The 24,393-nt window shown below is 47.5% G+C and overlaps 1 protein-coding gene across 1 annotated transcript in view; it reads right to left on the reverse strand.

Annotated features, from left to right (window-relative positions):
- LOC139250226 (exonuclease mut-7 homolog) overlaps positions 1–24,393 on the reverse strand; it is a 347,320-nt gene that overhangs the window by 54,845 nt on the left and 268,082 nt on the right. Inside the window, exons 11-14 of the mRNA XM_070872721.1 lie at positions 21,026–21,165; positions 10,784–10,884; positions 6,277–6,350; positions 754–792 (exon numbers count right to left, since the gene is read on the reverse strand). Coding sequence (XP_070728822.1) covers positions 754–792; positions 6,277–6,350; positions 10,784–10,884; positions 21,026–21,165 — 354 coding nt within the window. The remainder of the gene's footprint in view (positions 1–753; positions 793–6,276; positions 6,351–10,783; positions 10,885–21,025; positions 21,166–24,393) is intronic.

Here is a 24,393-nt window from a genome sequence, read left to right on the forward strand (position 1 = left end):
TCGTCCACCTTATTCCGAATACTCCTCGCATTGAGGCACATAGCCTTCGGGCTTGCCTTTTTAACACAATTTAACCCTTTAGAATTTTGCTGTAGAGTGGCCCTTTTTGTTTTTTGCCTTGGGTTTCTCTGCCCTCCACTTTTACTCATCTCCTTTCTGTCTTTTGCTTCTGTCTCCATTTTGTTTCCCTCTGTCTCCCTGCATTGGTTCCCATCCCCCTGCCATATTAGTTTAACTCCTCCCCAACAGCACTGGCAAACACTCCCCCTGGGACATTGGTTCCGGTCCTGCCCAGTTTGTACTGGTCCCACCTCCCCCAGAACCGGTTCCAATGTCCCAGGAATTTGAATCCCTCCCTTGTGCACCACTCCTCAAGCCATGTATTCATCTGAGCTATCCTGTGATTCCTACTCTGACTAGCACGTGGCACTGGTAGCAATCCTGAGATTACTACTTTTGAGGTCCTACTTTTTAAATTTAGCTCCTAGCTCCCTAAATTCCTCATCCCGTTTTTTTACTTATATCGTTGGTACCTATATGCACCACGACAACTGGCTGTTCACCGCCCGCCTCCCACCCCCGCGCCGGGCCCCGCCTCCCAACCCCACGCCGGTCCATCACACACTGGAGCAATAAAACACACTCCATCACACACTGGAGCAATACTGTGGTGGATGAATGCTGCCAAAATATTCAAAATCTGTACAAGATCTGATTGGAAAGTGTGATCTCTGTGAAGATAGGAAGACTAACCTCAATGTGTTCCGAGCAGTTCTCTTCACTCATACTCTTCTGTGAGGAGCAAGAACATGGTGTTAGAAAAGACAACACGTGACTCACTACCTCCCTCCATACAACCCCCTAGCTTACCCTGACACCATCGCCAATCATCGCACCCACCAAATGGCACTACTGTCAGTGAACTGGTTCCAATACAAGATTCCCCAGTAGCCTGGTGTTTACAGGGATCGCTCGGCGTGTAAACATAAGAACATAAGAAATAGGAGCAGTAATAGGCCATACAGCCCCTCGAGCCTGCTCCGCCATTCAATAGGATCATGACTGATCTGATCATGGACTCAGCTCCACTTCACTGCCCCATATCCCCTTATCCCCTTATCGTTTAAGAAACTGTCTATCTCTGTCTTAAATGTATTTAATGTCCCAGCTTCCACAGCTCTCTGAGGCAGCAAATTCCACAGATTTACAACCCTCTGAAAGAAGAAATTTCTCCTCATCTCTGTTTTAAATAGGCGGCCCTTTATTCTAAGATCATGCCCTCTAGTTCTAGTCTCCCCCATCAGTGGAAACAACCTCTCTGCATCCACCTTGTCAAACCCCCTCATAATCTTATACGTTACTATAAGATCACCACCTCTCATTCTTCTGAATTCCAATGTGTATAGGCCCAACCTACTCAACCTTTCCTCATAAGTCAACCCCCTCATCTCCAGAATCAACCTAGTGAACCTTCTCTGAACTGCCTCCACAGCAAGTATATCTTTTCGTAAATATGGAAACCAAAACTGCACGCAGTATTCCAGGTGTGTGGCCTCACCAATATTCTGTACAGTTGTAACAAGACTTCCCTGCTTTTATACTCCATCCCCTTTGCAATAAAGGCCAAGATACCATTGGCCTTCCTGATCACTTGCTGTACCTGCATACCTTTTGTGTTTCATGCACAAGTACCCACAGGTCCCGCTGTACTGCAACACTTTGCAATCTTTCTCCATTTAAATAATAACTTGCTCTTTGATTTTTTCTGCCAAAATACATCATGACCTCACACTTTCCAAAATTATATTCCATCTGTCAAATTTTTGCCCACTCACTGAGCCTGTCTCTGTCCTCCTGCAAACTCTTTATGTCCTCCTCACACATTGCCCTTCCTCCCATCTTTGTATCCTCAGCAAACTTGGCTACGTTACACTCAGTCCCCTCTTCCAAGTCGTTAATATAAATTGTAAATAATTGGGGTCCCAGCACTGATCCCTGTGGCACCCCACTTGTTACTTATTGCCAACCAGAGAATGAACTATTTATCCCGACTCTCTGTTTTCTGTTTGTCAGCCAATCTTCTATCCTTGCTAAAATATTACCCCCAACCCCGTGAACTTTTATCTTGTGCAGTAACCTTTTGTGTGGCATCTTGTCAAATGCCTTCTGGAAGTCCAAATAAATCATATCCACTGGTTCCCCTCTATCCACCCTGTTCGTTACATCTTCAAAGAATTCCAGCAAATTTGTCAAACATGACTTCCCCTTCATAAATCCATGCTGACTTTGCCTGACCAAATTTTGCTTTTCCAAATGTCCTGCTACTGCTTCTTTAATAATGGACTCCAACATTTTCCCAACCACACATGTTAGGTTAACTGATCTATAGTTTCCTGCGTTTTTCCTGCCTCCTTTTTTAAATAGGGGCGTTACATTTGCAGTTTCCCAATCTGCTGGGCCCTCCCAAGAATCCAAGGAATTTTGGTAAATTACAACCAATGCATCCACAATCCCTGCCGCTACTTCTCTTAAGACCCTAGGATGCAAGCCATCAGGTCCAGGGGATTTATCTGCCTTTAGTCCCATTATCTTACTGAGTACCACCTCCTTAGTGATTGTGATTGTGTTAAGTTCCTCCCCCTCACTATAGCCCCTTGACTATCCACTGTTGGAATATTGTTAGTGGCCTCTACCGTAAAGACTGATACAAAATATTTTTGAGTTTCTGCCATCTCCATGTTCCCCATTACTAATTCCCTGGTCTCGTCCTCTAAGGGACCAACATTTACTTTAGCCACCCTTTTTCTTTTTATATACCTACAGAAACTCTTGCTATCTGTTTTTATATTTCGGGCTACTTTACTTTCATAGTCTATCTTCCCTTTCTTAATCATTTTTTGAGTCATTCTTTGCTGGCTTTTAAAAGCTTCCCAGTCTTCGGACCTCCCACTAGTTTTGGCCACTTTGTATGCCCTTGTTTTTAATTGGATATCGACCTTTATTTCTTTAGTTAGTCACGGATGGCTATCTTTTCTCTTACACCCTTTCCTCCTCACTGGAATATATTTTTCTTGAGTTGTGAAATATCTCCTTAAATGTACACCACTGTTCATCAACCGTCCTACACTTTAATCTATTTTCCCAGTCCATTTTACCCAACTCTGCCCTCATACCTTCATAGTCTCCTTTATTTAAGCTTAGTACGTTGGTTAGAGATCCAACTTTCTCACCCTCCATCTGAATTTGAAATTCAATCATGCTATGATGACTCATTCCGAGGGGATCCTTTACTAGGAGATTGTTTATTAATCCTGTCTCATTACACAGGACCAGATCTAAGATAGCCTGCCCCCTGGATGGTTCCGTTACATACTGCTCAAGGAACCCGTCCCTTACGCACTCTATGAACTCCTCCTCAAGGCTGCCCTGACTAATTTGATTTGTCCAATCAATATGGAGGTTAAAATCACCCATGATCATTGCTGTTCCCTTTTTACAAACCCCCACTATTTCCTGGTTTATACTCTGACCAACAGAGTTGCTACTGTTCGGGGGCCTATAGACTACGCCCACCAGTGACTTTTTCCCCTTATTATTCCTTATCTCCACCCAAACTGTTTCAAAACCCTTGTCATTTGAGACAATATCGTTTCTCACTATTGCAGTGATTCCATCCTCTATCAATAGAGTTACCCCACCTCCTTTTCCCTTCTGTCTGTCCTTCCGGATTGTCAAATACCCCTGAATATTTAATTCCCAGTCCTGGTCATCTTGCAACCACGTCTGTGTAATGGCTATCAGATCATATCCATTTGTCGCAATTTGTGCTGTCAATTCATCTATTTTGTTATAAATGCTACATGCATTTAGACAAAGTGCTTTAAGTTTGTTATTTTACTCTTTTTTCCTGCTTGTTTCCTCTCTCCTTCAAACTCACTTTATTTATTTTTGCTTTCTAATTCCAGCTTTTCTCCCCTCCCTACTGAATCAACTCTCAGGTTCCCATCCCCCTGCCAAGCTAGTTTAAACCCACCCCAATTGCACTAGCAACCCTCCCCTGCGAGGATATTGGTCCTGGTGTTAAGGTGCAACCCGTCCGGCTTGTACAGGTCCCACCTCCCCCGGAAGCTGTCCTAATGTCTCAGGAAACTAAAGCCCTCCCGCCTGCACCATCTCTCCAGCCACGTATTCATCTGCTCTATCCTCCTATTTCTGTACTCACTAGGTCGTGGCACAGGGAGTAATCCAGAGATTACTACTTTTTGAGGTCCTGCTTTTTAATCTCTCTCCTAGCACCCTAAACTCTGCCTGCAGGACCTCATCCCTCTTTCTACCTATGTCATTGGAACCGATGTGGACCACGACCTCTGGCTGTTCACCCTCTCCCCCCAGAATGCCCTGCAGCCACTCAGTGACATCCTTGACCCTGGCACCAGGGAGGCAACATACCATCCTGGAGTCACGTCTGCGGCCACAGAAACACCTGTCTGCTCCCTGACGATTGAATCCCTACCACTATAGCTCTTGCATTCTTTTTTCTCCCCCCCTGTGCAGACTTGGCTCTGGCTGCACTCCCCAGAGCCACCATCACCCCCACGGCACTCGGAACAAAGGGATCGCTCGGCGTGCACAGGGATCGCTCGTTGTGTAAATGAGCCAGAGTGCCCAGAAGTTTGATGGGGCTCTACAACTGGAGAAGGAGGTAAAATCCCCAGCGCTCATGGTCCTGATGGAAAGTCTGCGCATTGGTGAAGCAGCATGTGATGCGCAACAATATCTTACGGACACTGTCTAGACTCAGAGACAAAGAGCCAGTTGAGCAAGATGCCATTTAATTGCACCGGAGTAAGAGTCAGGGATTCGGGAGAGAAGATGGAAAAGAGAGGGGGGGGGGCTGGATAGAGAGAGAGGGGGGGCTGGAGAGAGAGAGGGGGGCTGGAGAGAGAGAGGGGGAGCTGGAGAGAGAGGGGGGGCTGGAGAGAGAGAGGGGGCTGGAGAGAGCGAGGATCTGGAGAGAGGGGGGGGGCTGGAGAGAGAGAGAGGGGGTTCAGAGAGAGAGGGGGGTGGACAGGGGGTGGAGAGGGGGGTAGACAGGGGATGGAGAGGGGGTTAGACAGGGAGGTAGACAGGGGGTGGAGAGGGGGGTAGACAGGGGGTGGAGAGGGGGGTAGACCAGGGGTGGAGAGGGGTGTAGACAGGGGGTGGAGAGGGGGGGTAGACAGGGGGTGGAGAGGGGGGGTAGACAGGGGGTGGAGAGGGGGGGTAGACAGGGGGTGGAGAGGGGGGTAGATGGGGTGGAGAGGGGGGTAGACAGGGGTTGGAGAGGGGGGTAGACAGGGGGTGGAGAGGGGGGTAGAGAGGGGGTAGACAGGGGGTGGAGAGGGGGTAGACAGGGGGTGGAGAGGGGGGTAGACAGGGGGTGGAGAGGGGGGGTAGACAGGGGATGGAGAGGGGGGGTAGACAGGGGGTGGAGAGGGGGGGTAGACAGGGGGGGTAGACAGGGGGTGGAGAGGGGGGGTAGACAGGGGGTGGAGAGGGGGGGTAGACAGGGGGTGGAGAGGGGGGGTAGACAGGGGGTGGAGAGGGGGGGTAGACAGGGGGGGTAGACAGGGGGTGGAGAGGGGGGGTAGACAGGGGGTGGAGAGGGGGGGTAGACAGGGGGTGGAGAGGGGGGGTAGACAGGGGGTGGAGAGGGGGGGTAGACAGGGGGTGGAGAGGGGGGGTAGGCAGGGGGTGGAGAGAGGGGGTAGACAGGGGGTGGAGAGGGGGGGTAGACAGGGGGTGGAGAGGGGGGGTAGACAGGGGGTGGAGAGGGGGGTAGACAGGGGGTGGAGAGGGGGGTAGACAGGGGGTGGAGAGGGGGGTAGAGAGGGGGTGGAGAGGGGGGTAGAGAGGGGGTGGAGAGGGGGGTAAGACAGGGGGTGGAGAGGGGGGTAGACACAGGGTGGAGAGGGGGGTAGACACGGGGTGGAGAGGGGGGTAGACACGGGGTGGAGAGGGGGGTAGACACGGGGTGGAGAGGGGGGTAGAGAGGGGGGTAGACAGGGGGTGGAGGAGAAGAGTTTCTTTAATAATTTAGATCTGCTACAGAATGAGCTATCAGACGAGTTATTGCGGTGAGTATGAGCAGTCGGAGTGGGAGCTAATCGATGAGGTTGCTATATAAGATCACTGGCAGGTGTCCTCCTGTACCACCACTGACAGAGCAAAGTGACATTGCGGACAATTCAAACACGATCCCACCCTTACAGCTGTGCTAGAATGAAATGGACTTACCTCCACAAAGTGTTTGTACAAGAGGTATTTGATGGAAGACAGGTACCGCTGGTGCACAACGTTTGGGCAGAATGCTGTGGGCAGAAAGAACAGAAGATCCTTTCAGCACTCTACTCAAACCTTCCCTTCCCCCTTTCCTCTCCTGCAACTCTAGGCTTTTGCCGGGATCGAGTCCACAGAACCAGTCACTGCCCACCACCTCACCCAGCTGGACATTGGCCACACCAGCCCAGGCAAGGAGTCTCGACTCGGACAGTGGGGGGAAATCGCTGCCAAGCCCATACCCAATCCTGTCCTCAACCAACAGGCATAGTGGCCGGGTCACTGCTCGGTGATCAGCTACACCCCAGGCTGCACAGACGTGAATCACTGAGAGACAGGGCTGGAGAGACCCGGCTAACTGCTCCCCAAAACTAATCCATTTCAAATGCGCACTCCCTCAATTATACCACCAATTCTCCCTTAATGTTCCCACACCCTCTGTTCCCATCCCTTCCCTGGTCTTCCCATTCCACACGCTTACCCTGCACCCCCCCCACCACATCGTATGAAGTGGCTCAATCTAATCCCTATTCCCCGTGCCCCCGGAGCCTGGCACACTGACTGTGAGGGGCTGTAATTACAGGACAGATTTAAACGAGCACATTTCCTCATTAATGCAGTCACAAGAATTTAGAATGGCACTTTATAAATACAGCTTGAATTGAGGTATTAACATGGGGACTGAATGCTTACTGATCCTATTGCCAGTCCGCCCCCAAATCTCACTTCAAACAGCACTGCACTCAGTCGACAGTATGCAATGCCACGAGATGTCATTGGGCTGAGCCAAGGTGGCAAAGTGGTTAAGGCGATGGACTGCTAATCCACTGTGGTCCGCGCGGGTTCAAATTCCATCCTCTTCATTTCCAGTCACTGAAAGTGGGCACGCAGGTACAGCAGGCGGTAAAGAAGGCAAATGGTATGTTGGCCTTCATAGCTAGGGGATTTGAATATAGAAGCAGGGGGGTCTTACTGCAGTTGTACAGGGCCTTAGTGAGGCCTCACCTGGAATATTGTGTTCAGTTTTGGTCTCCTAATCTGAGAAAGGACATTCTTGCTATTGAGGGAGTGCAGCGAAGGTTCACCAGACTGATTCCCGGGATGGCTGGACTGACGTATGAGGAGAGCCTGGATCAACTGGGCCTTTATTCACTGGAGTTTAGAAGGATGAGAGGGGATCTCATAGAAACATATAAGATTCTGACGGGACTGGACAGGTTAAATGCAGGAAGAATGTTCCCGATGTTGGGGAAGTCCAGAACCAGGGGACATAGTCTTAGGATAAGAGGTAGGCTATTTATGACTGAGATGAGGAGAAACTTCTTCACTCAGAGAGTTGTTAACCTGTGGAATTCCCTGCCGCAGAGTTGTTGATGCCAGTTCACTGGATATATTCAAGAGGGAGTTAGGGGTTAAGGGGATCAAGGGGTATGGAGAGAAAGCAGGAAAGGGGTACTGAAGGAATGATCAGCCATGATCTTATTGAATGGTGGTGCAGGCTCGAAGGGCTGAATGGCCTACTCCTGCATCTATTTTCTATGTTTCTATTACATAAAGAAAGTTTATCCATCAACCAGCTGTGGGCACTGGCACAGCCAACTTACTCAAAAATGCCTTGCATGCAACTTCCTCTGCTTGGGTCGATGTTTATATTGGGTGTGTAAAACGTGGACTCCCCCTCTGCAAGGTGCTGCTCTGGTGCCGGTGATGTGGAGATCCAGGGCTGGGGGATGGTCCATAGGGAATGGCCACTGCTCACAGTCTCATCCCAATGGTCGCCCTTCATTGTGTAACCACACAGGCACATTGAACAGAAATTCAATCACTGCTCAATAGCCCAGTCACATACTGCTCACACCGCACTGTCCAACTGCACCTCTGGATAGTAACCAGAAGCAGCAACTGGGCTGATTTAGCCCTCCCTAGCCCAGGAACACTAAGGTAAGCCCTAGCACCCAAAGCACTTCCTCCTGATGAGAGCCACAGTAGCAGGGTGTCATCGGGGAGGTGGCTGGATTTCAGAGTTCAATAACAAGCACAATGGAACGTGTCCCCATCTATGAAGCTTTATTTTGTGATTAAAAAACAGCCTTTTCCCAATGACATAGATTCTCATTAAAAGTATGAAAAGCTTCAGTCCTGTGTATATGTAAAGAAAAGGAAAGTTGCATAATGTGTCGAATCGAGGTGTGTGTAAACGTTGAAATAGTGAAGGAAGAAATAGCAATAGGTTGGCAAGTCAAAATCACTAAAAACTTCCGTGCCTAGGGAGACTGAAATGATACCCTGAGGTATAAGAACTCAAAGGAGAGATGGTTCCTCTCCTCTCTGGAGCTCTAGTAGCACGCTGCTTCCATTTGTTCAGTGTGGGTGTGAATGGAGAAGAAGACTTGCATTTCAATAGCGCCTTTCACAACCGCAGGACATTCTCAAGCTCTTTATAGCCAATGAAGTACTTTTGAAGTGTAGTCACTGTTGTTAAGTGCACCGCAATCCTACAAACAGCAATATAATAATGATCAGATCAACTGTTTTAGTGATGTTGGTTGAGGGATAAATCTTGACCAGGACATGGGATAACTCCCCTGCTCTTCTTCGAACAGTGCCATCGGATCTTTTACATCCACCTGAGGGGGCAGACGGGGCCTTGGTATAACGTCGCATCTGAAAGACGGCACCTCCGACAGTGCAGCACTCCCTTAGTACGGCACCTCCGACAGTGCAGCACTCCCTCAGTACTACCCCTCCGACCATGCAGCACTCCCTCAGTATTACCCCTCCGACAGTGCAGCACTCCCTCAGCGCTACCCCTCCGACAGTGCGGCACTCCCTCAGCACTGCCCTGGAAGTGTCAGCCTGGATTATGGGCTCAAGTCTCTGGAGTGGAGATTCCTTTGTTTGGAGTTACTGGGGTCTGAGAGACAGGTCTGCCATGCACCTTGCATTGTTTTACAACACACATTCCAACTTGCCTGAATTTCCTCCTCCTTTAAGCTATTTACATTTGCTGCAGATAATGTTGTCTCATTTTAACCCAAGTCAAACAGAAGCAGAAAAATGTCGGTGAGAGAACGGGACGGTGTGTTTACTGAAAGCGATGTTGCAGCGAGGAGTTGACAATGTGAGAAACCTTCCGACTGTATGTGACGGGTCCGATTGTCTGCCCCTAGCACATGAACTTTCAACACACAAACCTTTGTGGAATGGAGGCACAGGTATCCCTCCCTCCAGGGCAACATTCAGCTGCAGAAAGGTCCAGTGCATTTCATCAGCACCTGGATTTGTTCAACAAGCACTCAGCCCAGAGTGTTCTCAATCTGCCCGACTGCTGGCACTTTATAGGAAAGTACAAGAATCAGCAGCAATGGGAAGGTGAGCACTTCGCTATCTCAGGCAGAAAAATGAAAAGCTTCTCCCAGGTCTGATTGTTGGACTGTGCTGAGTTACGCTGGGATTTGGTCATTGGATTCAGTGCTCTCGGGACCAGATGGAATTCCTGTTCCTATCACCAACTGTCAGAAGCTGGCTTGGCCGAGACGTGCGATAGTTAAATAACCCGGCCGCACTCTCTCTCTGAGCTCACACAGGGCTGACCGGCCCAGCCCCTTCAGAGAGGACACAGTGCCATCTATCTGTATCACACAGGACAAGCAGCAGCAGACTGCGATTGGGACACACCGTCACATACAGACAACATCCAGGGGAAGTTTATCTCTAAAGTATGGTGTAGCCATGAATCACACTCCTAACTACTGTTCGATGGTACTCAGAATCAGGCCAAGTTCAGAAGCAGTGACTACACTTCAAATGTACATGTAAAGCACTCTGGGATGTTGTGAGGAGGTGAAAGGTTCTGTAGAAATGAAAGTTCTCTCTCTCTCTCTCTCTCTCTACACTGCAAACTGTGACACAGAGCCTGGTTAAGTACATGCATTCTACAAGCAGCATAGCAGTGGTTCAGGAACCAAGAACGGGACACCCTGGGCTGTTTCTCCCTGCTGAACTTACACTATTAAAGCAAACTGGTTAATGTTTGGCAGTGAATCAGGATATCAGGACACAGGCTGAATATTTGGTTAACTGAAGGAATCAGACAAGGAGCTGACCTCGACACTCCCTTTATCTGCTGGAGATTTCCTACCAACAGCTCACTGGTAGAGTGCTGCCCCTGGGATATCAGTAATGTAGAATGGCGTAGGTGTGTCATTTTCATAGACTCCAGTATAATTATCGATTCCATTCCTCCAAACGTGAATTGTACCTGGTGAATGTATCTGGAGCTGTACAACACATGGTGACGTACTGGTGGGACACATTCATCAATGCTGGAACAATGTGAGGGGACACACAGGAAGAGGGGGGTGTAACACATATTGGCTGAAAAGGTTGTTACTAATACAATGAATAGAGTGGTAAGAACTCTGACCAGCTAAGAATACCCGCTCCTGATGCACATCACATGTACCTGGGTCGATATCATAACGCTCCATCAGTCTGAACACCAGTTTACTCAAGACCTTACGATTCAATTTATCCCATCTCAAATGTGACAACCTTCCATAATGCCTGCAAGAAAGTAACAGGATTATAGCATCATGATAATAATTACAGTGGGACACTGAATTCCCACTGGCAGCCTGGCTCGGTGAAATACTTCGATGCCTCCTATTTCAGTACATTTCTAGTCCAACAAGGACCACTGATTCATGTGGTTCTGGGAAATGAACAACTTGCATTTATATAGGGCCAAAATTGATTAACTCCTGCCCACATTCCTCTGCAGGATCCGCCCAGTGCCACTTTCGGGGTGACCTGGAGCAGGCAGGAGGGGAGAGCCACCAGGAACCGCCCACTGACATCAGCAGACAGCCGAGTGGTACAACTGAGCTCCCGCCCGCCGAGCTCCCAGATTCCTGCGGGCAGGACTCGGCGCCAGAACGGGGGCGTACTGCTGGCTGGAGGAGGCTGGTCTGTCCCCGACAGTAGGTCGGAAGATCCTGAAAAAAAAGGCTAGTAAACATTTTTTTATTTCCACAGCGACTTACCTCAATGGGGAACCCGGAAGGTCTTCCGATGGTTTTTTTTTTTCCTGATGATTTTCCTTTGCAGCTCTTCGACCCTCCGTGGGCCCGACTCCATCCTCGGCGGCACTTGGGCGGCAAGCGCCTCTGCCGCCGAGATTGAGAGCTCCAGCCGGCTGCCGCTCAGATTGGCGACGTACGTCGTCCATTTGCCGCCCACAGACCTTCGAGGGACTTTGTTGATGAATATCTCGCCCAATGAACCGTCCGGTACCTCAGTGGCCATCGGCAATCCTTTGGACGGCTCATAGCCCTTTTAAAGCAGTGAAACATCCCTAGCCACTTCACAGGAGCGTTAGCAAACAAAATTTGACACCAAGCCACATAAGGAGGTATTAGGACAGATGACCAGAAGCTTAGTCAAAGAGGTAGGTTTTAAAGAACGTCTAAAGGAGGAGAGAGGGGTATTGAGACGGAGAGCTTTAGGAAGGGAGTTCCAGAGTTTAGGGTCAAGGCAGCTGAAGGCACTACATCATATCCCTCCATAGTTTGAATGTTTCCAACTCTCCAATATTGTTTGGAATGCTTTGTCCATTCACACTCATTCCAATTCATTCTGATGCCAATTGATGGGAACACTAATGCTTATTCTTTTGCTCTGTTTTCTCATTTCATTTGGTTGGGTTTTTAACTCTCCTCTGATAATATAATCATTGAATCTTACAGCACAGAAGTAGGTCGTTCAGCCCATAGTGCCAGTGCTAGCTCTATGAACGAGCTATCCAATTCGTCCAACCCCTGTTAAAGAGCCATAGCCCTGAAAATTTCTCCCCTTTATAAATACCCATTTCTAAGCTAAGCTTTCTGCTTCTATTCGAACACCGTTAATAATCCTGTTCTCCTTCCTTCGTCTCAAACCTAGACCTTCCCTAACCCCCTTCCACATTAGTTTAAACCTACCCCCACTGCTTTATTTATCTCTACGCAGAGGTTATAGTTGAGCTGAAGTCTGTCCAATGCTCCAAGAATGTGAACCCTTCATTCCTGCACCAGCCTTACAACCAGAGGCGCACTCGAGAGGAGTAAGGACATTCACTTGGCTGCAATAGTGTGTGCAGTTCTGAGCGTCTCATTATAGGAAGGCAAAAGGAAACAGGAATTCACTAAAATTACAGCAGGAATGAGAAGCTATAGTTATGAAGAATGGCTTGACAAGATGGGGCTTTTAAAAGGGGTTTTGATAAGAGGCTTTCAATATTAGGCAATGTTTGAGAGGATGAACCTAATTCCCTTTCTACATTATATTTTTGCACCCAGTTAACAGATTAGTGATCGCATTAAAGTAGCCCACAGAGGAATTTACACAAACATTAATCGTCATGCCAACACAGGGTGCACAGGAAATGAAAGCCACAAGAGGCCTGTGAACTCAGGCTTTGATGACAGCTTTGAAGGGCCTGAACAAATCATCCTAATGCACTCGAGACACTTCCAGTCAAACACTTAATCACAGAGAGAGAAGGAGGGGGCACTTCTGAGCTCCATTCCTGCACCCCGCTCACATTTCCTTCAGTTCGAACACAGCTCTGTTGTGATGAGTTCTGAAATGGACTGAGCTCAGGAGCTGTGTCTCGATGTAGAGTCAATGTCAATGACTGTTCCTTTATAGATCCGACTTTACAACACCATCAATAATCACCACTAAACAAAGCTAAAAAACAAACCGCAGAAAACTCCCACTCCCACGGTCTAGTCTGAAAGGCAGTGGCTGGCACACCAGGAGATGAAGATCACAGCTTCAATTCCTGGTCTGAGCCGTGTCAGCCTGCCCACACTCATGGTCTCACACCATGGGATGGGCCGTAGGAGGGGGTTCACAGAGCCAGCAAGATCAAAAGTTCAGGTGTTCAAAAATTATGACGTGTTTTGTTAGACTAAAGAGGGAGAAACTGTGTTTGTTTTTTTAGCTTTGTGTTAGTAACCAGAGGACACATTTTTAAGACAATTGGCAAAAGAACCAGAGGGCCAATGAAGAGAATGTTTTACGTTGCAAGTTATGATGATCGGGAACGCACTGCCTGGAAAGGCTGTACAAGCAGATTCAAAAGCAACTTTCAAAAGGGAATGAGATAAATACCGGGGAACATTTGCAGGGTTATGGGGATAGAGCAGGGGAGTGGCACTAACTGCAGGGAGCTGGCACAGGCACGAGGGGTGAAATGGCCTCCTTCTGTAACGTAGGATTCTCTGAGTGTGTGTAAGCTGAATGTCATGGAGATCAGTACTGCCGAGAGTGACCTCTGAGCCCAGCCTTATACAGAAAACAGAAAACCAATCCCCCATCACAGCATCTATCTGACTCTTCCCTCTACCATCTTACTTAGAGACCATTCCAGGTACCAATCACTGTGTGTGAAGAGGGGCTTCCTGACATCAGCTCTGACCCTGCCTATTCCCAGTCTGTCCGTCTGCCCCCTTGTGCTACAGTCCAGAAGAGAGCCTGAGGGATGTAGTGTTTAAAGACCAGGATCTCAAATCTGGCACCAAGCTTATGGTCTACAGGGCAGTAGTGATACTCGCCCTCCTATATGGCTCAGAAACACGGTCTATATACAGCAGACACCTCAAAGCGCTGGAGAAGTACCACCAGCGCTGCCTCCGCAAGATCCTGCAAATCCCCTGGGAGGACAGACGTACTAACATCAGTGTTCTCGGCAGACCACATTGTTCACATGCCCGACACGAGACTCCCAAAGCAAATGCTCTACTCGGAACTCCTACACGGCAAGCGAGCCCCAGGTGGGCAGAGGAAATGTAACAAGGACACCCTCAAAGCCTCCTTGATAAAATGCAACATCCCCACTGACACCTGGGAGTCCCTGGCCAAAGACCGCCCTAAGTGGAGGAAGTGAATCCGGGAGGGCGCTGAGCACCTCGAGTCTCATCGCCGAGAGCATGCAGAAATCAAGCGCAGGCAGCGGAAGGAGCATGCGGCAAACCAGACTCTCCACCCACTCTTTCCCTCAACCACTGTCTGCCCCACCTGTGACAGAGACTGTAATTCCCGTATGGGACTGTACAGTCACCTGAGAACTCACTTTTAGAGTGGAAGCAAGTCTTCCTCGACTCCGAGGGACTGCCTACGATGATGATGCTATGATGACGGTCGAGGTTTAACTTCAGTGACTCGGGTTGCCCCGTTCCTAGTCACTGAGAGCCTTAAGCTGCAGTGACCATCGCTGTCAGTGCAGTACTGGACAACCAGCTCTCAACAACATCAGGCCGTGGCCAAAGGGCCAGCTTTTATTTGGAGTTGATACAGTCTGATTGGGAGTGGGCAACCCTCAGTACGGCTCTACTGTAATGCAAAGGCAGCTGCATCCACTCTCTCTGCTCCTCTCTCTCGGTCTTTCTTTCAAGGCTGAAGAGTTTGAGTTTTTCCAATCAATTGTCCTTCGAAATTCGGTGCAAATCTGTATAAATAAGCTCTGTGAAAATCAGTTAATTGTGCAGTACTGACTCGATTCCTTTGTCTCAGGCATCACATGAGATCAAAGAAAGTCTTTATCCAGGGCTGTCACACACAAGCTGCAGGAAGGGCCATGCAGCCCCCTGATCACCAGCCAGCAGATCCTCTGCATGAATGCGCTCTGCTTTTCCATTCGAAATCTATACTTCATAAAGACACTGTCTGACAGCTCCTGAGCTCACTATGGTTACCAGCTGTCAGACTGTGAAAATCCCAACTCCAATAGCACGTGCTCAAATGCTTTAGACAAGTGCCATCTTTAGATATTTTTTGGAATAAATATTTTCAAAATTCCACTGATGGTGAATGCGGTTTACAGATGTGATGTTAGGTTCCATCCGTGGCCCACACAAAGTGTACAATTGGCACAGCAGGGATATATAGTACCTGAGGGATTTACTGGCACTTTAAGAGTATATGGGTATGATGTCAACAAGTTAGGAAAATGCCTCACGTCATTTTACCGAGAGGGATATATTGTAGAAATGGGTCACTCTTGTACCAGAGGGATATATTGATGGAGACATGTTGCCACGGACTGATCTATTGATGTTGATGGTTATATAGGTACCAGAGGGATACAGCGTAACACAACGCTATTTACAGAGGGATATGTTTTTACCTACTCTAGCTGGGGTAAGTTTGCAGCTAAGCTGGAACCCTTGGGTACCCTGCTTCGAGGCTATTTTCATGCCTGATTCTGCACAGCGAGTCGACAGGCTATTTGCTGGCCCAGTTCAGAGTAGTGCTGCAATCCGCATGACTTAGCGGTTGCACCACATAGAAACATAGAAAATAGGTGCAGGAGTAGGCCATTCAGCCATTCGAGCCTGCACCACCATTCAATAAGATCATGGCTGATCATTCACCTCAGTACCCCTTTCCTGCTTTCTCTCCATATCCCTTGATCCCTTTCGCCATATCTAACTCCCTCTTGAATATATCCAACGAACTGACACAACAACCTTCTGTGGTAGAGAATTCCACAGGTTCACCACTCTCTGGGTGAAAAAGTTTCTCCTCATCTCAGTCCTAAATGGCCTACCCCTTATCCTTAAACTGTGACCCCTGGTTCTGGACTTCCCAAACATAGGGAATATTCTTCCTGCATCTAACCTGTCCAGTCCCTTCAGAGTTTTATATGTTTCTATGAGATCCACTCACATTCTTCTAAACTCCAGTGAATAAAGGCCCAGTTGATCCAGTCTCTCCTCATATATCAGTCCTGCCATCCCTGGAATTAGTCTGGTGAACCTTCGCTGCACTCGCTCAATAGCAAGAATGTCCTTTCTCAGATTAGGAGACCAAAACTGAACACAATATTCCAGGTGAGGCCTCACCAAGGCCCTGTACAACTGCAGTAAGACCTCCCTGCTCCTATATTCAAATCCCCTAGCTATGAAGGCCAACATACCATTTGCCTTCTTCACTGCCTGCTGCACCTGCATGCCAACCTTCAATGACTGATGTACCATGACACCCAGGTCTCGTTGCACCTCTCCTTTTCCTAATCTGCCGCCATTCAGATAATATTCTGCCTTCATGTTTTTGCCACCAAAGTGGATAACCTCACATTTATCCACATTATACTGTATCTGCCATGCATTTGCCCACTCACCTAACCTGTCCAAGTCACCCTGCAGCCTCTTAGCATCCTCCTCACAGCTCACACTGCCACCCAGCTTAGTGTCATCTGCAAACTTGGAGATATTACACTCAATTCCGTCATCTAAATCATTAATGTATACTGTAAAGAGCTGGGATCCCAGCACTGACCCCTACGGTGCCCCACTAGTCACTGCCTGCTATTCTGAAAAGGACCCGTTTATCCCGACTCTCTGCTTCCTGTCTGCCAACCAGTTCTCTATCCATGTCAATACATTATCCCCAATTGATTGGGCTAACCAAACTGGTAGTAATGCGGTGGAGGAGGATTTCCTGGAGTGTATTAGGGATGGTTTTCTCAACCAATATGTCGAGGAACCAACGAGAGGGGTGGCCATCTTCGACTGGATGATGTGTAATGAGAAGGGAGTAATTAGCAATCTTGTTGTGTGGGGAAGAGTGACCATAATATGGTAGAATTCTTTATTAAGATGGAGAGTGACACAGTTAATTTGGAAACTGGGGTCCTGAACTTAAGGAAAGGTAACTTCGACGGTCTGAGGCTTGAATTGGCGAGAATAGACTGGCAAAGGATACTTAAAGGGTTGACGGTGGATAAGCAATGGCAAACATTTAAAGATCACATGGATGAACTTCAGCAATTGTACATCCCTGTCTGGAGTAAAAATAAAATGGGGAAGGTGGCTCAACCGTGGTTAACAAGGAAAATTAAGGATAGTGTTAAAACTAAGGAAGAGGCATATAAATTGGCTAGAAAAAGCAACAAACCTGAGGACTGGGAGAAATTTAGAATTCACAGAGGAGGACTAAGGGTTTAATTAAGAGGGGGAAAATAGAGTACGAGAGGAAGCTTGCAGGGAATATAAAAACTGACTGCAAAAGCTTCTATAAATATGTGAAGAGAAAAAGATTAGTGAAGGCAAATGCAGGTCCCTTGCAGTTGGATTTAGGTGAATTTATAATGGGGAACAAAGAAATGGCAGACCAATTGAACAAATACTTCGGTTCTGTCTTCACGAAGGAGGACACGAATAACCTTCCGAATGTACTCGGAGACAGTGGGTCTAGTGAGAAGGAGGAACTGAAGGATATCCTTATTAGGCGGGAAATTGTGTTAGGGAAATTGATGGGATTGAAGGCTGATAAATCCCCGGGGCCTGATAGTCTGCATCCCAGAGTACTTAAGGAAGTGGCCCTAGAAATAGTGGATACATTGGTGATTATTTTCCAACAGTCTATTAATTCTGGATCAGTTCCTATGGACTGGAGGGTAGCTAAGGTAACACCATTTTTTTTTAAAAAGGGAGAGAAAGCAGGTAATTATAGACCGGTTAGCCTGACATCAGTAGTGGGGAAATTGATGGAATCAATCATTAAGGATGAAATAGCAGTGCATTTGGAAAGCAGTGACAGGATCGGTTCAAGTCAGCATGGATTTATGAAAGGGAAATCATGCTCGACGAATCTTCTGGAATTTTTTGAGGATGTAACTAGTAGAGTGGACAAGGGAGAACCAGTGGATGTGGGTATTTGGACTTTCAAAAGGCTTTTGTTAAGGCCCCGCACAAGAGATTGGTGTGCAAAGTCAAAGCACACAGTATTGAGGGTAGTGTACTGACGTGGATGGAGAACTGGTTGGCAGACAGGAAGCAGAGAGTCGGGATAAACAGGTCCTTTTCAGAATGGCAGGCAGTGACTAGTGGAGTGCCGCAGAGCTCAGTGCTGGGACCCCAGCTCTTTACAATATACATTAACGATTTGGATGAAGGAATTGAGTGTAATATCTCCAAGTTTGCAGATGACACTAAACTGGGTGGCGGTGTGAGCTGTGAGGGGGATGCTAAGAGACTGCAGGGTGACTTGGACAGGTTAGGTGAGTGGGCAACTGCATGGCAGATGCAGTATAATGTGGATAAATGTGAGGTTATCCATTTTGGTGGCAAAAACACGAAGGCAGAATATTATCTGAATGGCGGCAGATTAGGAAAAGGGGAGGTGCAACGAGACCTGGGTGTCATGGTTCATCAGTCATTGAAGGTTGGCATGCAGGTATAACAGGCGCTGAAGAAGGCAAATGGTATGTTGGCCTTCATAGCTAGGGGATTTGAGGAAAGGAGCAGGAAGGTCTTACTGCAGTTGTACAGGGCCTTGGTGAGGCCTTACCTGGAATATTGTGTTCAGTTTTGGTCTCCTAATCTGAGGAAGGACATTCTTGCTATTGAGGGAGTGCAGCGAAGGTTCACCAGACTAATTCCAGGGATGGCTGGACTGTCATATGAGGAGAGACTGGATCAACTGGGCCTTTATTCACTGGAGTTTAGAGGGATGAGATGGGATCTCATAGAAACGTATAAGATTCTGACGGGACTGGACAGGTTAGATGCGGGAAGAATGTTCCCGATGTTGGGGAAGTCCAGAACCAGGGGACATAGTCTTAAGATAAGGGGTAGGCCATTTAGGACTGAGATGAGGAGAAACTTCTTCACTCAGAGAGTTGTTAACCTGTGGAATTCCCTGTCGCAGAGAGTTGTTGATGCCAGTTCATTGGATATATTCAAGAGGGAGTTGGATATGGCCCTTACGTCTAAGGGGGTCATGGGTTATGGAGAGAAAGCAGGAAAGGGGTACTGAGGGAATGATCAGCCATGATCTTATTGAATGGCGGTGCAGGATCGAAGGACCGAATGGACTACTCCTGCACCTATTTTCTACGTTTCTATGTTTCTAATACCATGTGCTTTAATTTTGCACACCAATCTCTTGTGTGGGACCTTGTCAAAAGCTTTTTGAAAGTCCAAATACACCATATCCATTGGTTCTCCCTTGTCTACTCTGCTAGTTACATCCTCAAAAAATTCTAGAAGATTTGTCAAGCATGATTTCCATTTCATAAATCCATGCTGACTTGGACCGATCCTGTCACTGCTTTCCCAATGCGCTGCTATTTCATCTTTAATAATTGATTCCAACATTTTCCCCACTACTGATGTCAGGCTAACCGGTTTATAATTCCCCGTTTTCTCTCTCACTCGTTTTTTAAAAAGTGGTGTTACATTAGCTACCCTCCAATCCATAGGAACTGATCCAGAGTCGATAGACCTTTGGAAAATGATCACCAATGCATCCACTATTTCTCGGGTCACTTCCTTAAGTACTCTGGGATGCAGACTATCAGGCCCCGGGGATTTATCGGCCTTCAATCCCATCAATTTCCCTAACAAAATTTCCTGACTAATAAGGATTTCCTTCAGTTCCTCCTTCTCGCTAGACCCTCGGTCCCCTAGTATTTCCGGAAGGTTATTTGTGTCTTCCTTCGTGAAGACAGACCAAAGTATTTGTTCAATTGGTCTGCCATTTCTTTGTTTCCCATTATAAATTCACCCGATTCTGACTGCAAGGGACCTACATTTGTCTTCACTAATCTTTTTCTTCGCTTTGTCGTCCTCTGCTGAATTGTAAATTTCTCCCAGTCCTCAGGTTTGTTGCTTTTTCTGGCCAATTTATATGCTTCTTCCTTGGATTTAACACTATCCTTAATTTCCCTTGTTAGCCACAGTTGAGCCACCTTCCCCGTTGTATTTTTACTCCAGACAGGGATATACAATTGTTGAAGGTCATCCATGTGATCTTTAAATGTTTGCCATTGCCTATCCACCGTCAACCCTTCAAGTATCATTCGCCAGTCTATTCTAGCCAATTTACGTCTCATACCATCGAAGTTACCTTTCCTTAAGTTCAGGACCCCTAGTCTCTGAATTAACTGTGTCACTCGCCATCTTAATAAAGAATTCTACCATATTATGGTCACTCTTCCCCAAGGGGTCTCGCACAACAAGATTGCTAATTAGTCATTTCTCGTTACACATCCCCCAGTCTTGGATGGCCAGCCCTTTAGTTGGTTCCTCAACATATTGGTCTAGAAAACCATCCCTAATACACTCCAGGAACTCCTTCTCCACCATATTGCTCCCAGTTTGGTTTGCCCAATCTATATATAGATTAAAGTCGCCCATGATAACTGCTGTACCCTTATTGCATGCATCCCTAATTTCCTGTTTGATGCCATCCCCAACCTCACTACTACTGTTTGGTGGTCTGTACACAACTCCCACTAGCGTTTTCTGCCCTTTGGTTTTCCGCAGTTCCACCCGTACAGTTTTCACATCATCCAAACAAATGTCCTTCCTTACTTTTGTGATAAATTCCTCTTTAAGCAGCAATGCTATCCCACCTTCTAATCCTTTCTGCCTATCCTTCCTGAATGTTGAATACCCCTGGATGTTGAGTTCCCAGCCTTGGTCACCCTGGAGCCATGTCTCTGTAATCCCAATTATATCATATTCGTTAATAGCTGCCTGCGCAGTTAATTCATCCACCTTATTACGAATACTCTTCGCATTGAGGCACAGAGCCTTCAGGCTTGTCTTTTTAACACACTTTTTAACACACAGCAGGCACGATGTTAAGAGCACTAGGCCAAGCGGCGGAGTTATGAAGCATCTGACGGTGATTGTTGTGGACCTGATCGTACCTTTGAATGTCTCTACAGTTGAAAGCTGGGTGGCACCATGAATCCAGCATCTGCAACAAACGATTCTGTAACGCTGGGTAGTCAGCTACATAGGCCTCCACCAGGCTCACCTTATCCTGAAGGAGCAGTGGAATACACATCTGCAGCAAGAGAAAAATCCTGTCAGTGGGACTGCCAGACCGGCCACACCTTAAAACAATCCACGCATAGGCATCTTCCACCCTTCAAAATGCAGCTCGGGACCTGGAATCTGTGAATCACTGAACACATCCCTTTTTGGCGTGCAAGCAAGTCATCCTCGATCTGAGGGACTGCCTAAGAGAGAGGGTCTTCTATTGTACGGTCAGATCAGGTCCTGAGCACCTGGGATTGAGTGTACGTGAGACCAGATATACCTCCGTATAACCCCTCCCCATTGCTCACAGGCCACAGTACTTTCATTTTCATCTAGGTAGATAGCTTCTTTTTCGGACCTTAGCTGACAATTTGATTGACATTGTGCTCCTGTGGTTACAGAGCATCTCAGAGCAACAGAGAGGGGGCAGAGCACCGAGCAGGCAGTGCAGGGAGGGAGGAGGTCAAAGGTCAGCAGAGCTAGATTGTTCAAAGGTGAGCATGGCAAAGTGATTGTGGGAGGTAGTTCCAGAGGACAGGGTCAGAAGAGCTGAAAGATGGAGCTCTGGTGAGAGAGCAGTAGGGCTTGGGTTAGAAGCAAGTTCAGAGAATCACACAGCAGTGGAGGCCATTCTGCCCATCGTGCCTGTGCCGACTCTTTGAAAGACCAAGCCAATGAGTCCTACTCCCCTACTCTTACTCAATAGCCTGGCCAATGTCTCCTTTACAAGTATTGATCCAATTCGCTTTTGAAAGTCACTGTTGAATCTGCTCCCACCGCCCTTTCAGGCAGCGCAGTCCCGATCACAACGACTCGCTGCGTAAACACATTCTTTTGGTAATGATCTTAAAATTATGTCCTCTGGTTACTGATCCTCCTGTCACTGGTAATAGTTTCTCCTTATTTATTCGATCAAAACCCTTATCATTTTGAACACCTGCTTTTTTCTAAGGAGAACAACCCGGCTTCCCCAGTTACTGGGACAAATAGTGCCAACTAGAGCAGAGGGATGGACAATAGGAGGGAAATGAAGATTAGAAGCCTGAAATCCCAGAGTCCCAGGCAGCATGGTCCCCGAGCTAGGGCTAACTGCCACTAAGAAGTGGATTGAGACCAGCAAACTCATTTCACACAAAAGGTTTACAGCCATAGGGGCAACAACTTGCACCAAAGAAAACCTTCAACATAGAAAATGTCCCAAGGTGCTTCACAGAGGAGTCGAGCCAAAGGAGATAATAAAGAGGGGTGTTTAAAAGCTGTGTCAAAGAGGTGGATTTTAAGGAGGGAGTTGAAGGAGGGAGAGATAGAAAAAGGTAGAGAGGTTTAGGGAGAGAATTCCAGAGCTTAAGGCCCAAGCAGCTGAAAGCAGGGCCAACAGTGGTGGGGTGAAGGAAACTGGAGCTGCACAAGAGGCCAGGATTAGAGGAGCGCAGAGATCTGAGGGTTGTAGGGCTGGAGGAGATTACAGAGATAGGGAGGGAGCGAGACGAGAGGGATTTGAAAACAAGATTAGAATTTTAAAACAGAGGCGTTGCTGGACTGGGAGCCAATGTAGGTCAGCGAACACAGTGGTGATGGGTGAGTGGGACTGGGTGTGAGTTAGGACACGGGACTCGGTGAGAGTTAGGATTCGGGCAGCAGAGTTTTGGATCAGCTTAAGTTTGTGGCGGGTAGAATATGGAAGACCGGACAGGAGTGTGTTGGAATAGTCAAGTCTAGAGGTAACAAAGGCACGGATGAGGGTTTCAAAGATGAGCTGAGGCAAGGGCGGAGGCGGGCGATGTTACGGAGGTGAAACTAGGCGGTCCTGGTGATGGAAAGGATATGGGGTCGGAAGCTCATCTCGGGGTCAAATTGGACACCAAGGTTGCGAACAGTCTGGTTCAGCCTGAGACAGTTTCCAGGGAGAGGGATGGAGTCGGTGGCTAAGAAACGCAGTTTGTGGTGGGGACCAAGGATAATGGTCAGTCTTCCCGATATCTAGTTGGGAGGAAATTGCGGCTCATCCAGCATTGGATGTCGAGCAAGTCTGACAATTCAGTGGCAGTGGAGGGGTTTAAAGAGGTGATGGAGAAGTAGAGCTGGCTGTCATGACTGTACAAGGAAGACACAAATAACCTTCCGGAAATACTAGGGGACCGAGGGTCTAGCGAGAAGGAGGAACTAAAGGAAATCCTTATTAGTCAGCAAATTGTGTTCGGAAAATTGATGGGATTGAAGGCCGATAAATCCCCAGGGCCTGATACGCTGCATCCCAGAGTACTTAAGGAGGTGGCCCTAGAAATAGTGGATGCATTGGTGGTCATTTTCCAACATTCTGTTGACTCTGGATCAGTTCCTATGGATTGGAGGGTAGCTAATGTAATCCCACTTTTTAAAAAAGGAGGGAGAGAGAAAACAAGGAATTATTGACCGGTTAGCCTGACATCAGTAGTGGGGAAAATGTTGGAATTAATTATTTAAGATGAAATAGCAGCGCATTTGGAAAGCAGTGACAGGATCGGTCCAAGTCAGCATGGATTTATGAAGGGGAAATCATGCTTGACAAATCTTCTAGAATTTTTTGAGGATGTAACTAGTGGAGTGGACAAGGGAGAACTAGTGGATGTGATGTATTTAGACTTTCAAAAGGCTTTTGACAAGGTTCCACACAAGAAACTAGTGTGCAAAATTAAAGCACATGGTATTGGGGGTAATGTAGTGAAGTGGATAGAGAACTGGTGGCAAGACAGGAAGCAGAGAGTCGGGATAAACGGGTCCTTTTCAGAATATCAGGCAGTGACTAATAGGGTATCGCAAGATTCAGTGCTGGGACCCCAACTATTTACAACATACATTAATGATTTTGAAGAAAGAATTGAATGTAATATCTCCAAGTTTGCAGATGACACTAAGCTGGGTGGCAGTGTGAGCTGTGAGGAGGATGCCAAGAGGCTGCAGGGAGACTTGGACCGGTTAGGTACGTGGACAAATACATGGCAGATGTAGATAAATGTGAGGTTATCCACTTTGGTGGTAAAATCAGGAAGGCAGTTAGTAAAAGGGGAGGTACAACGAGACCTGGGTGCCATGGTACATCAGTCATTGAAAGTTGGCATACAGGTACATCAGGCAGTGAAGGCAGCAAATGGCATGTTGGCCTTCATACCGAGAGGATTTGAGTATAGGAGCAGGGTGGTCTTACTGCAGTTGTACAGGGCCTTGGTGAGGCCACACCTTGATTATTGTGCACAGTTTTGGCCTCCTAATCTGA

This window comes from Pristiophorus japonicus, unplaced genomic scaffold (assembly GCF_044704955.1).
Source record: "Pristiophorus japonicus isolate sPriJap1 unplaced genomic scaffold, sPriJap1.hap1 HAP1_SCAFFOLD_353, whole genome shotgun sequence".
NCBI classification, from domain to species: Eukaryota; Metazoa; Chordata; class Chondrichthyes; family Pristiophoridae; genus Pristiophorus; species Pristiophorus japonicus.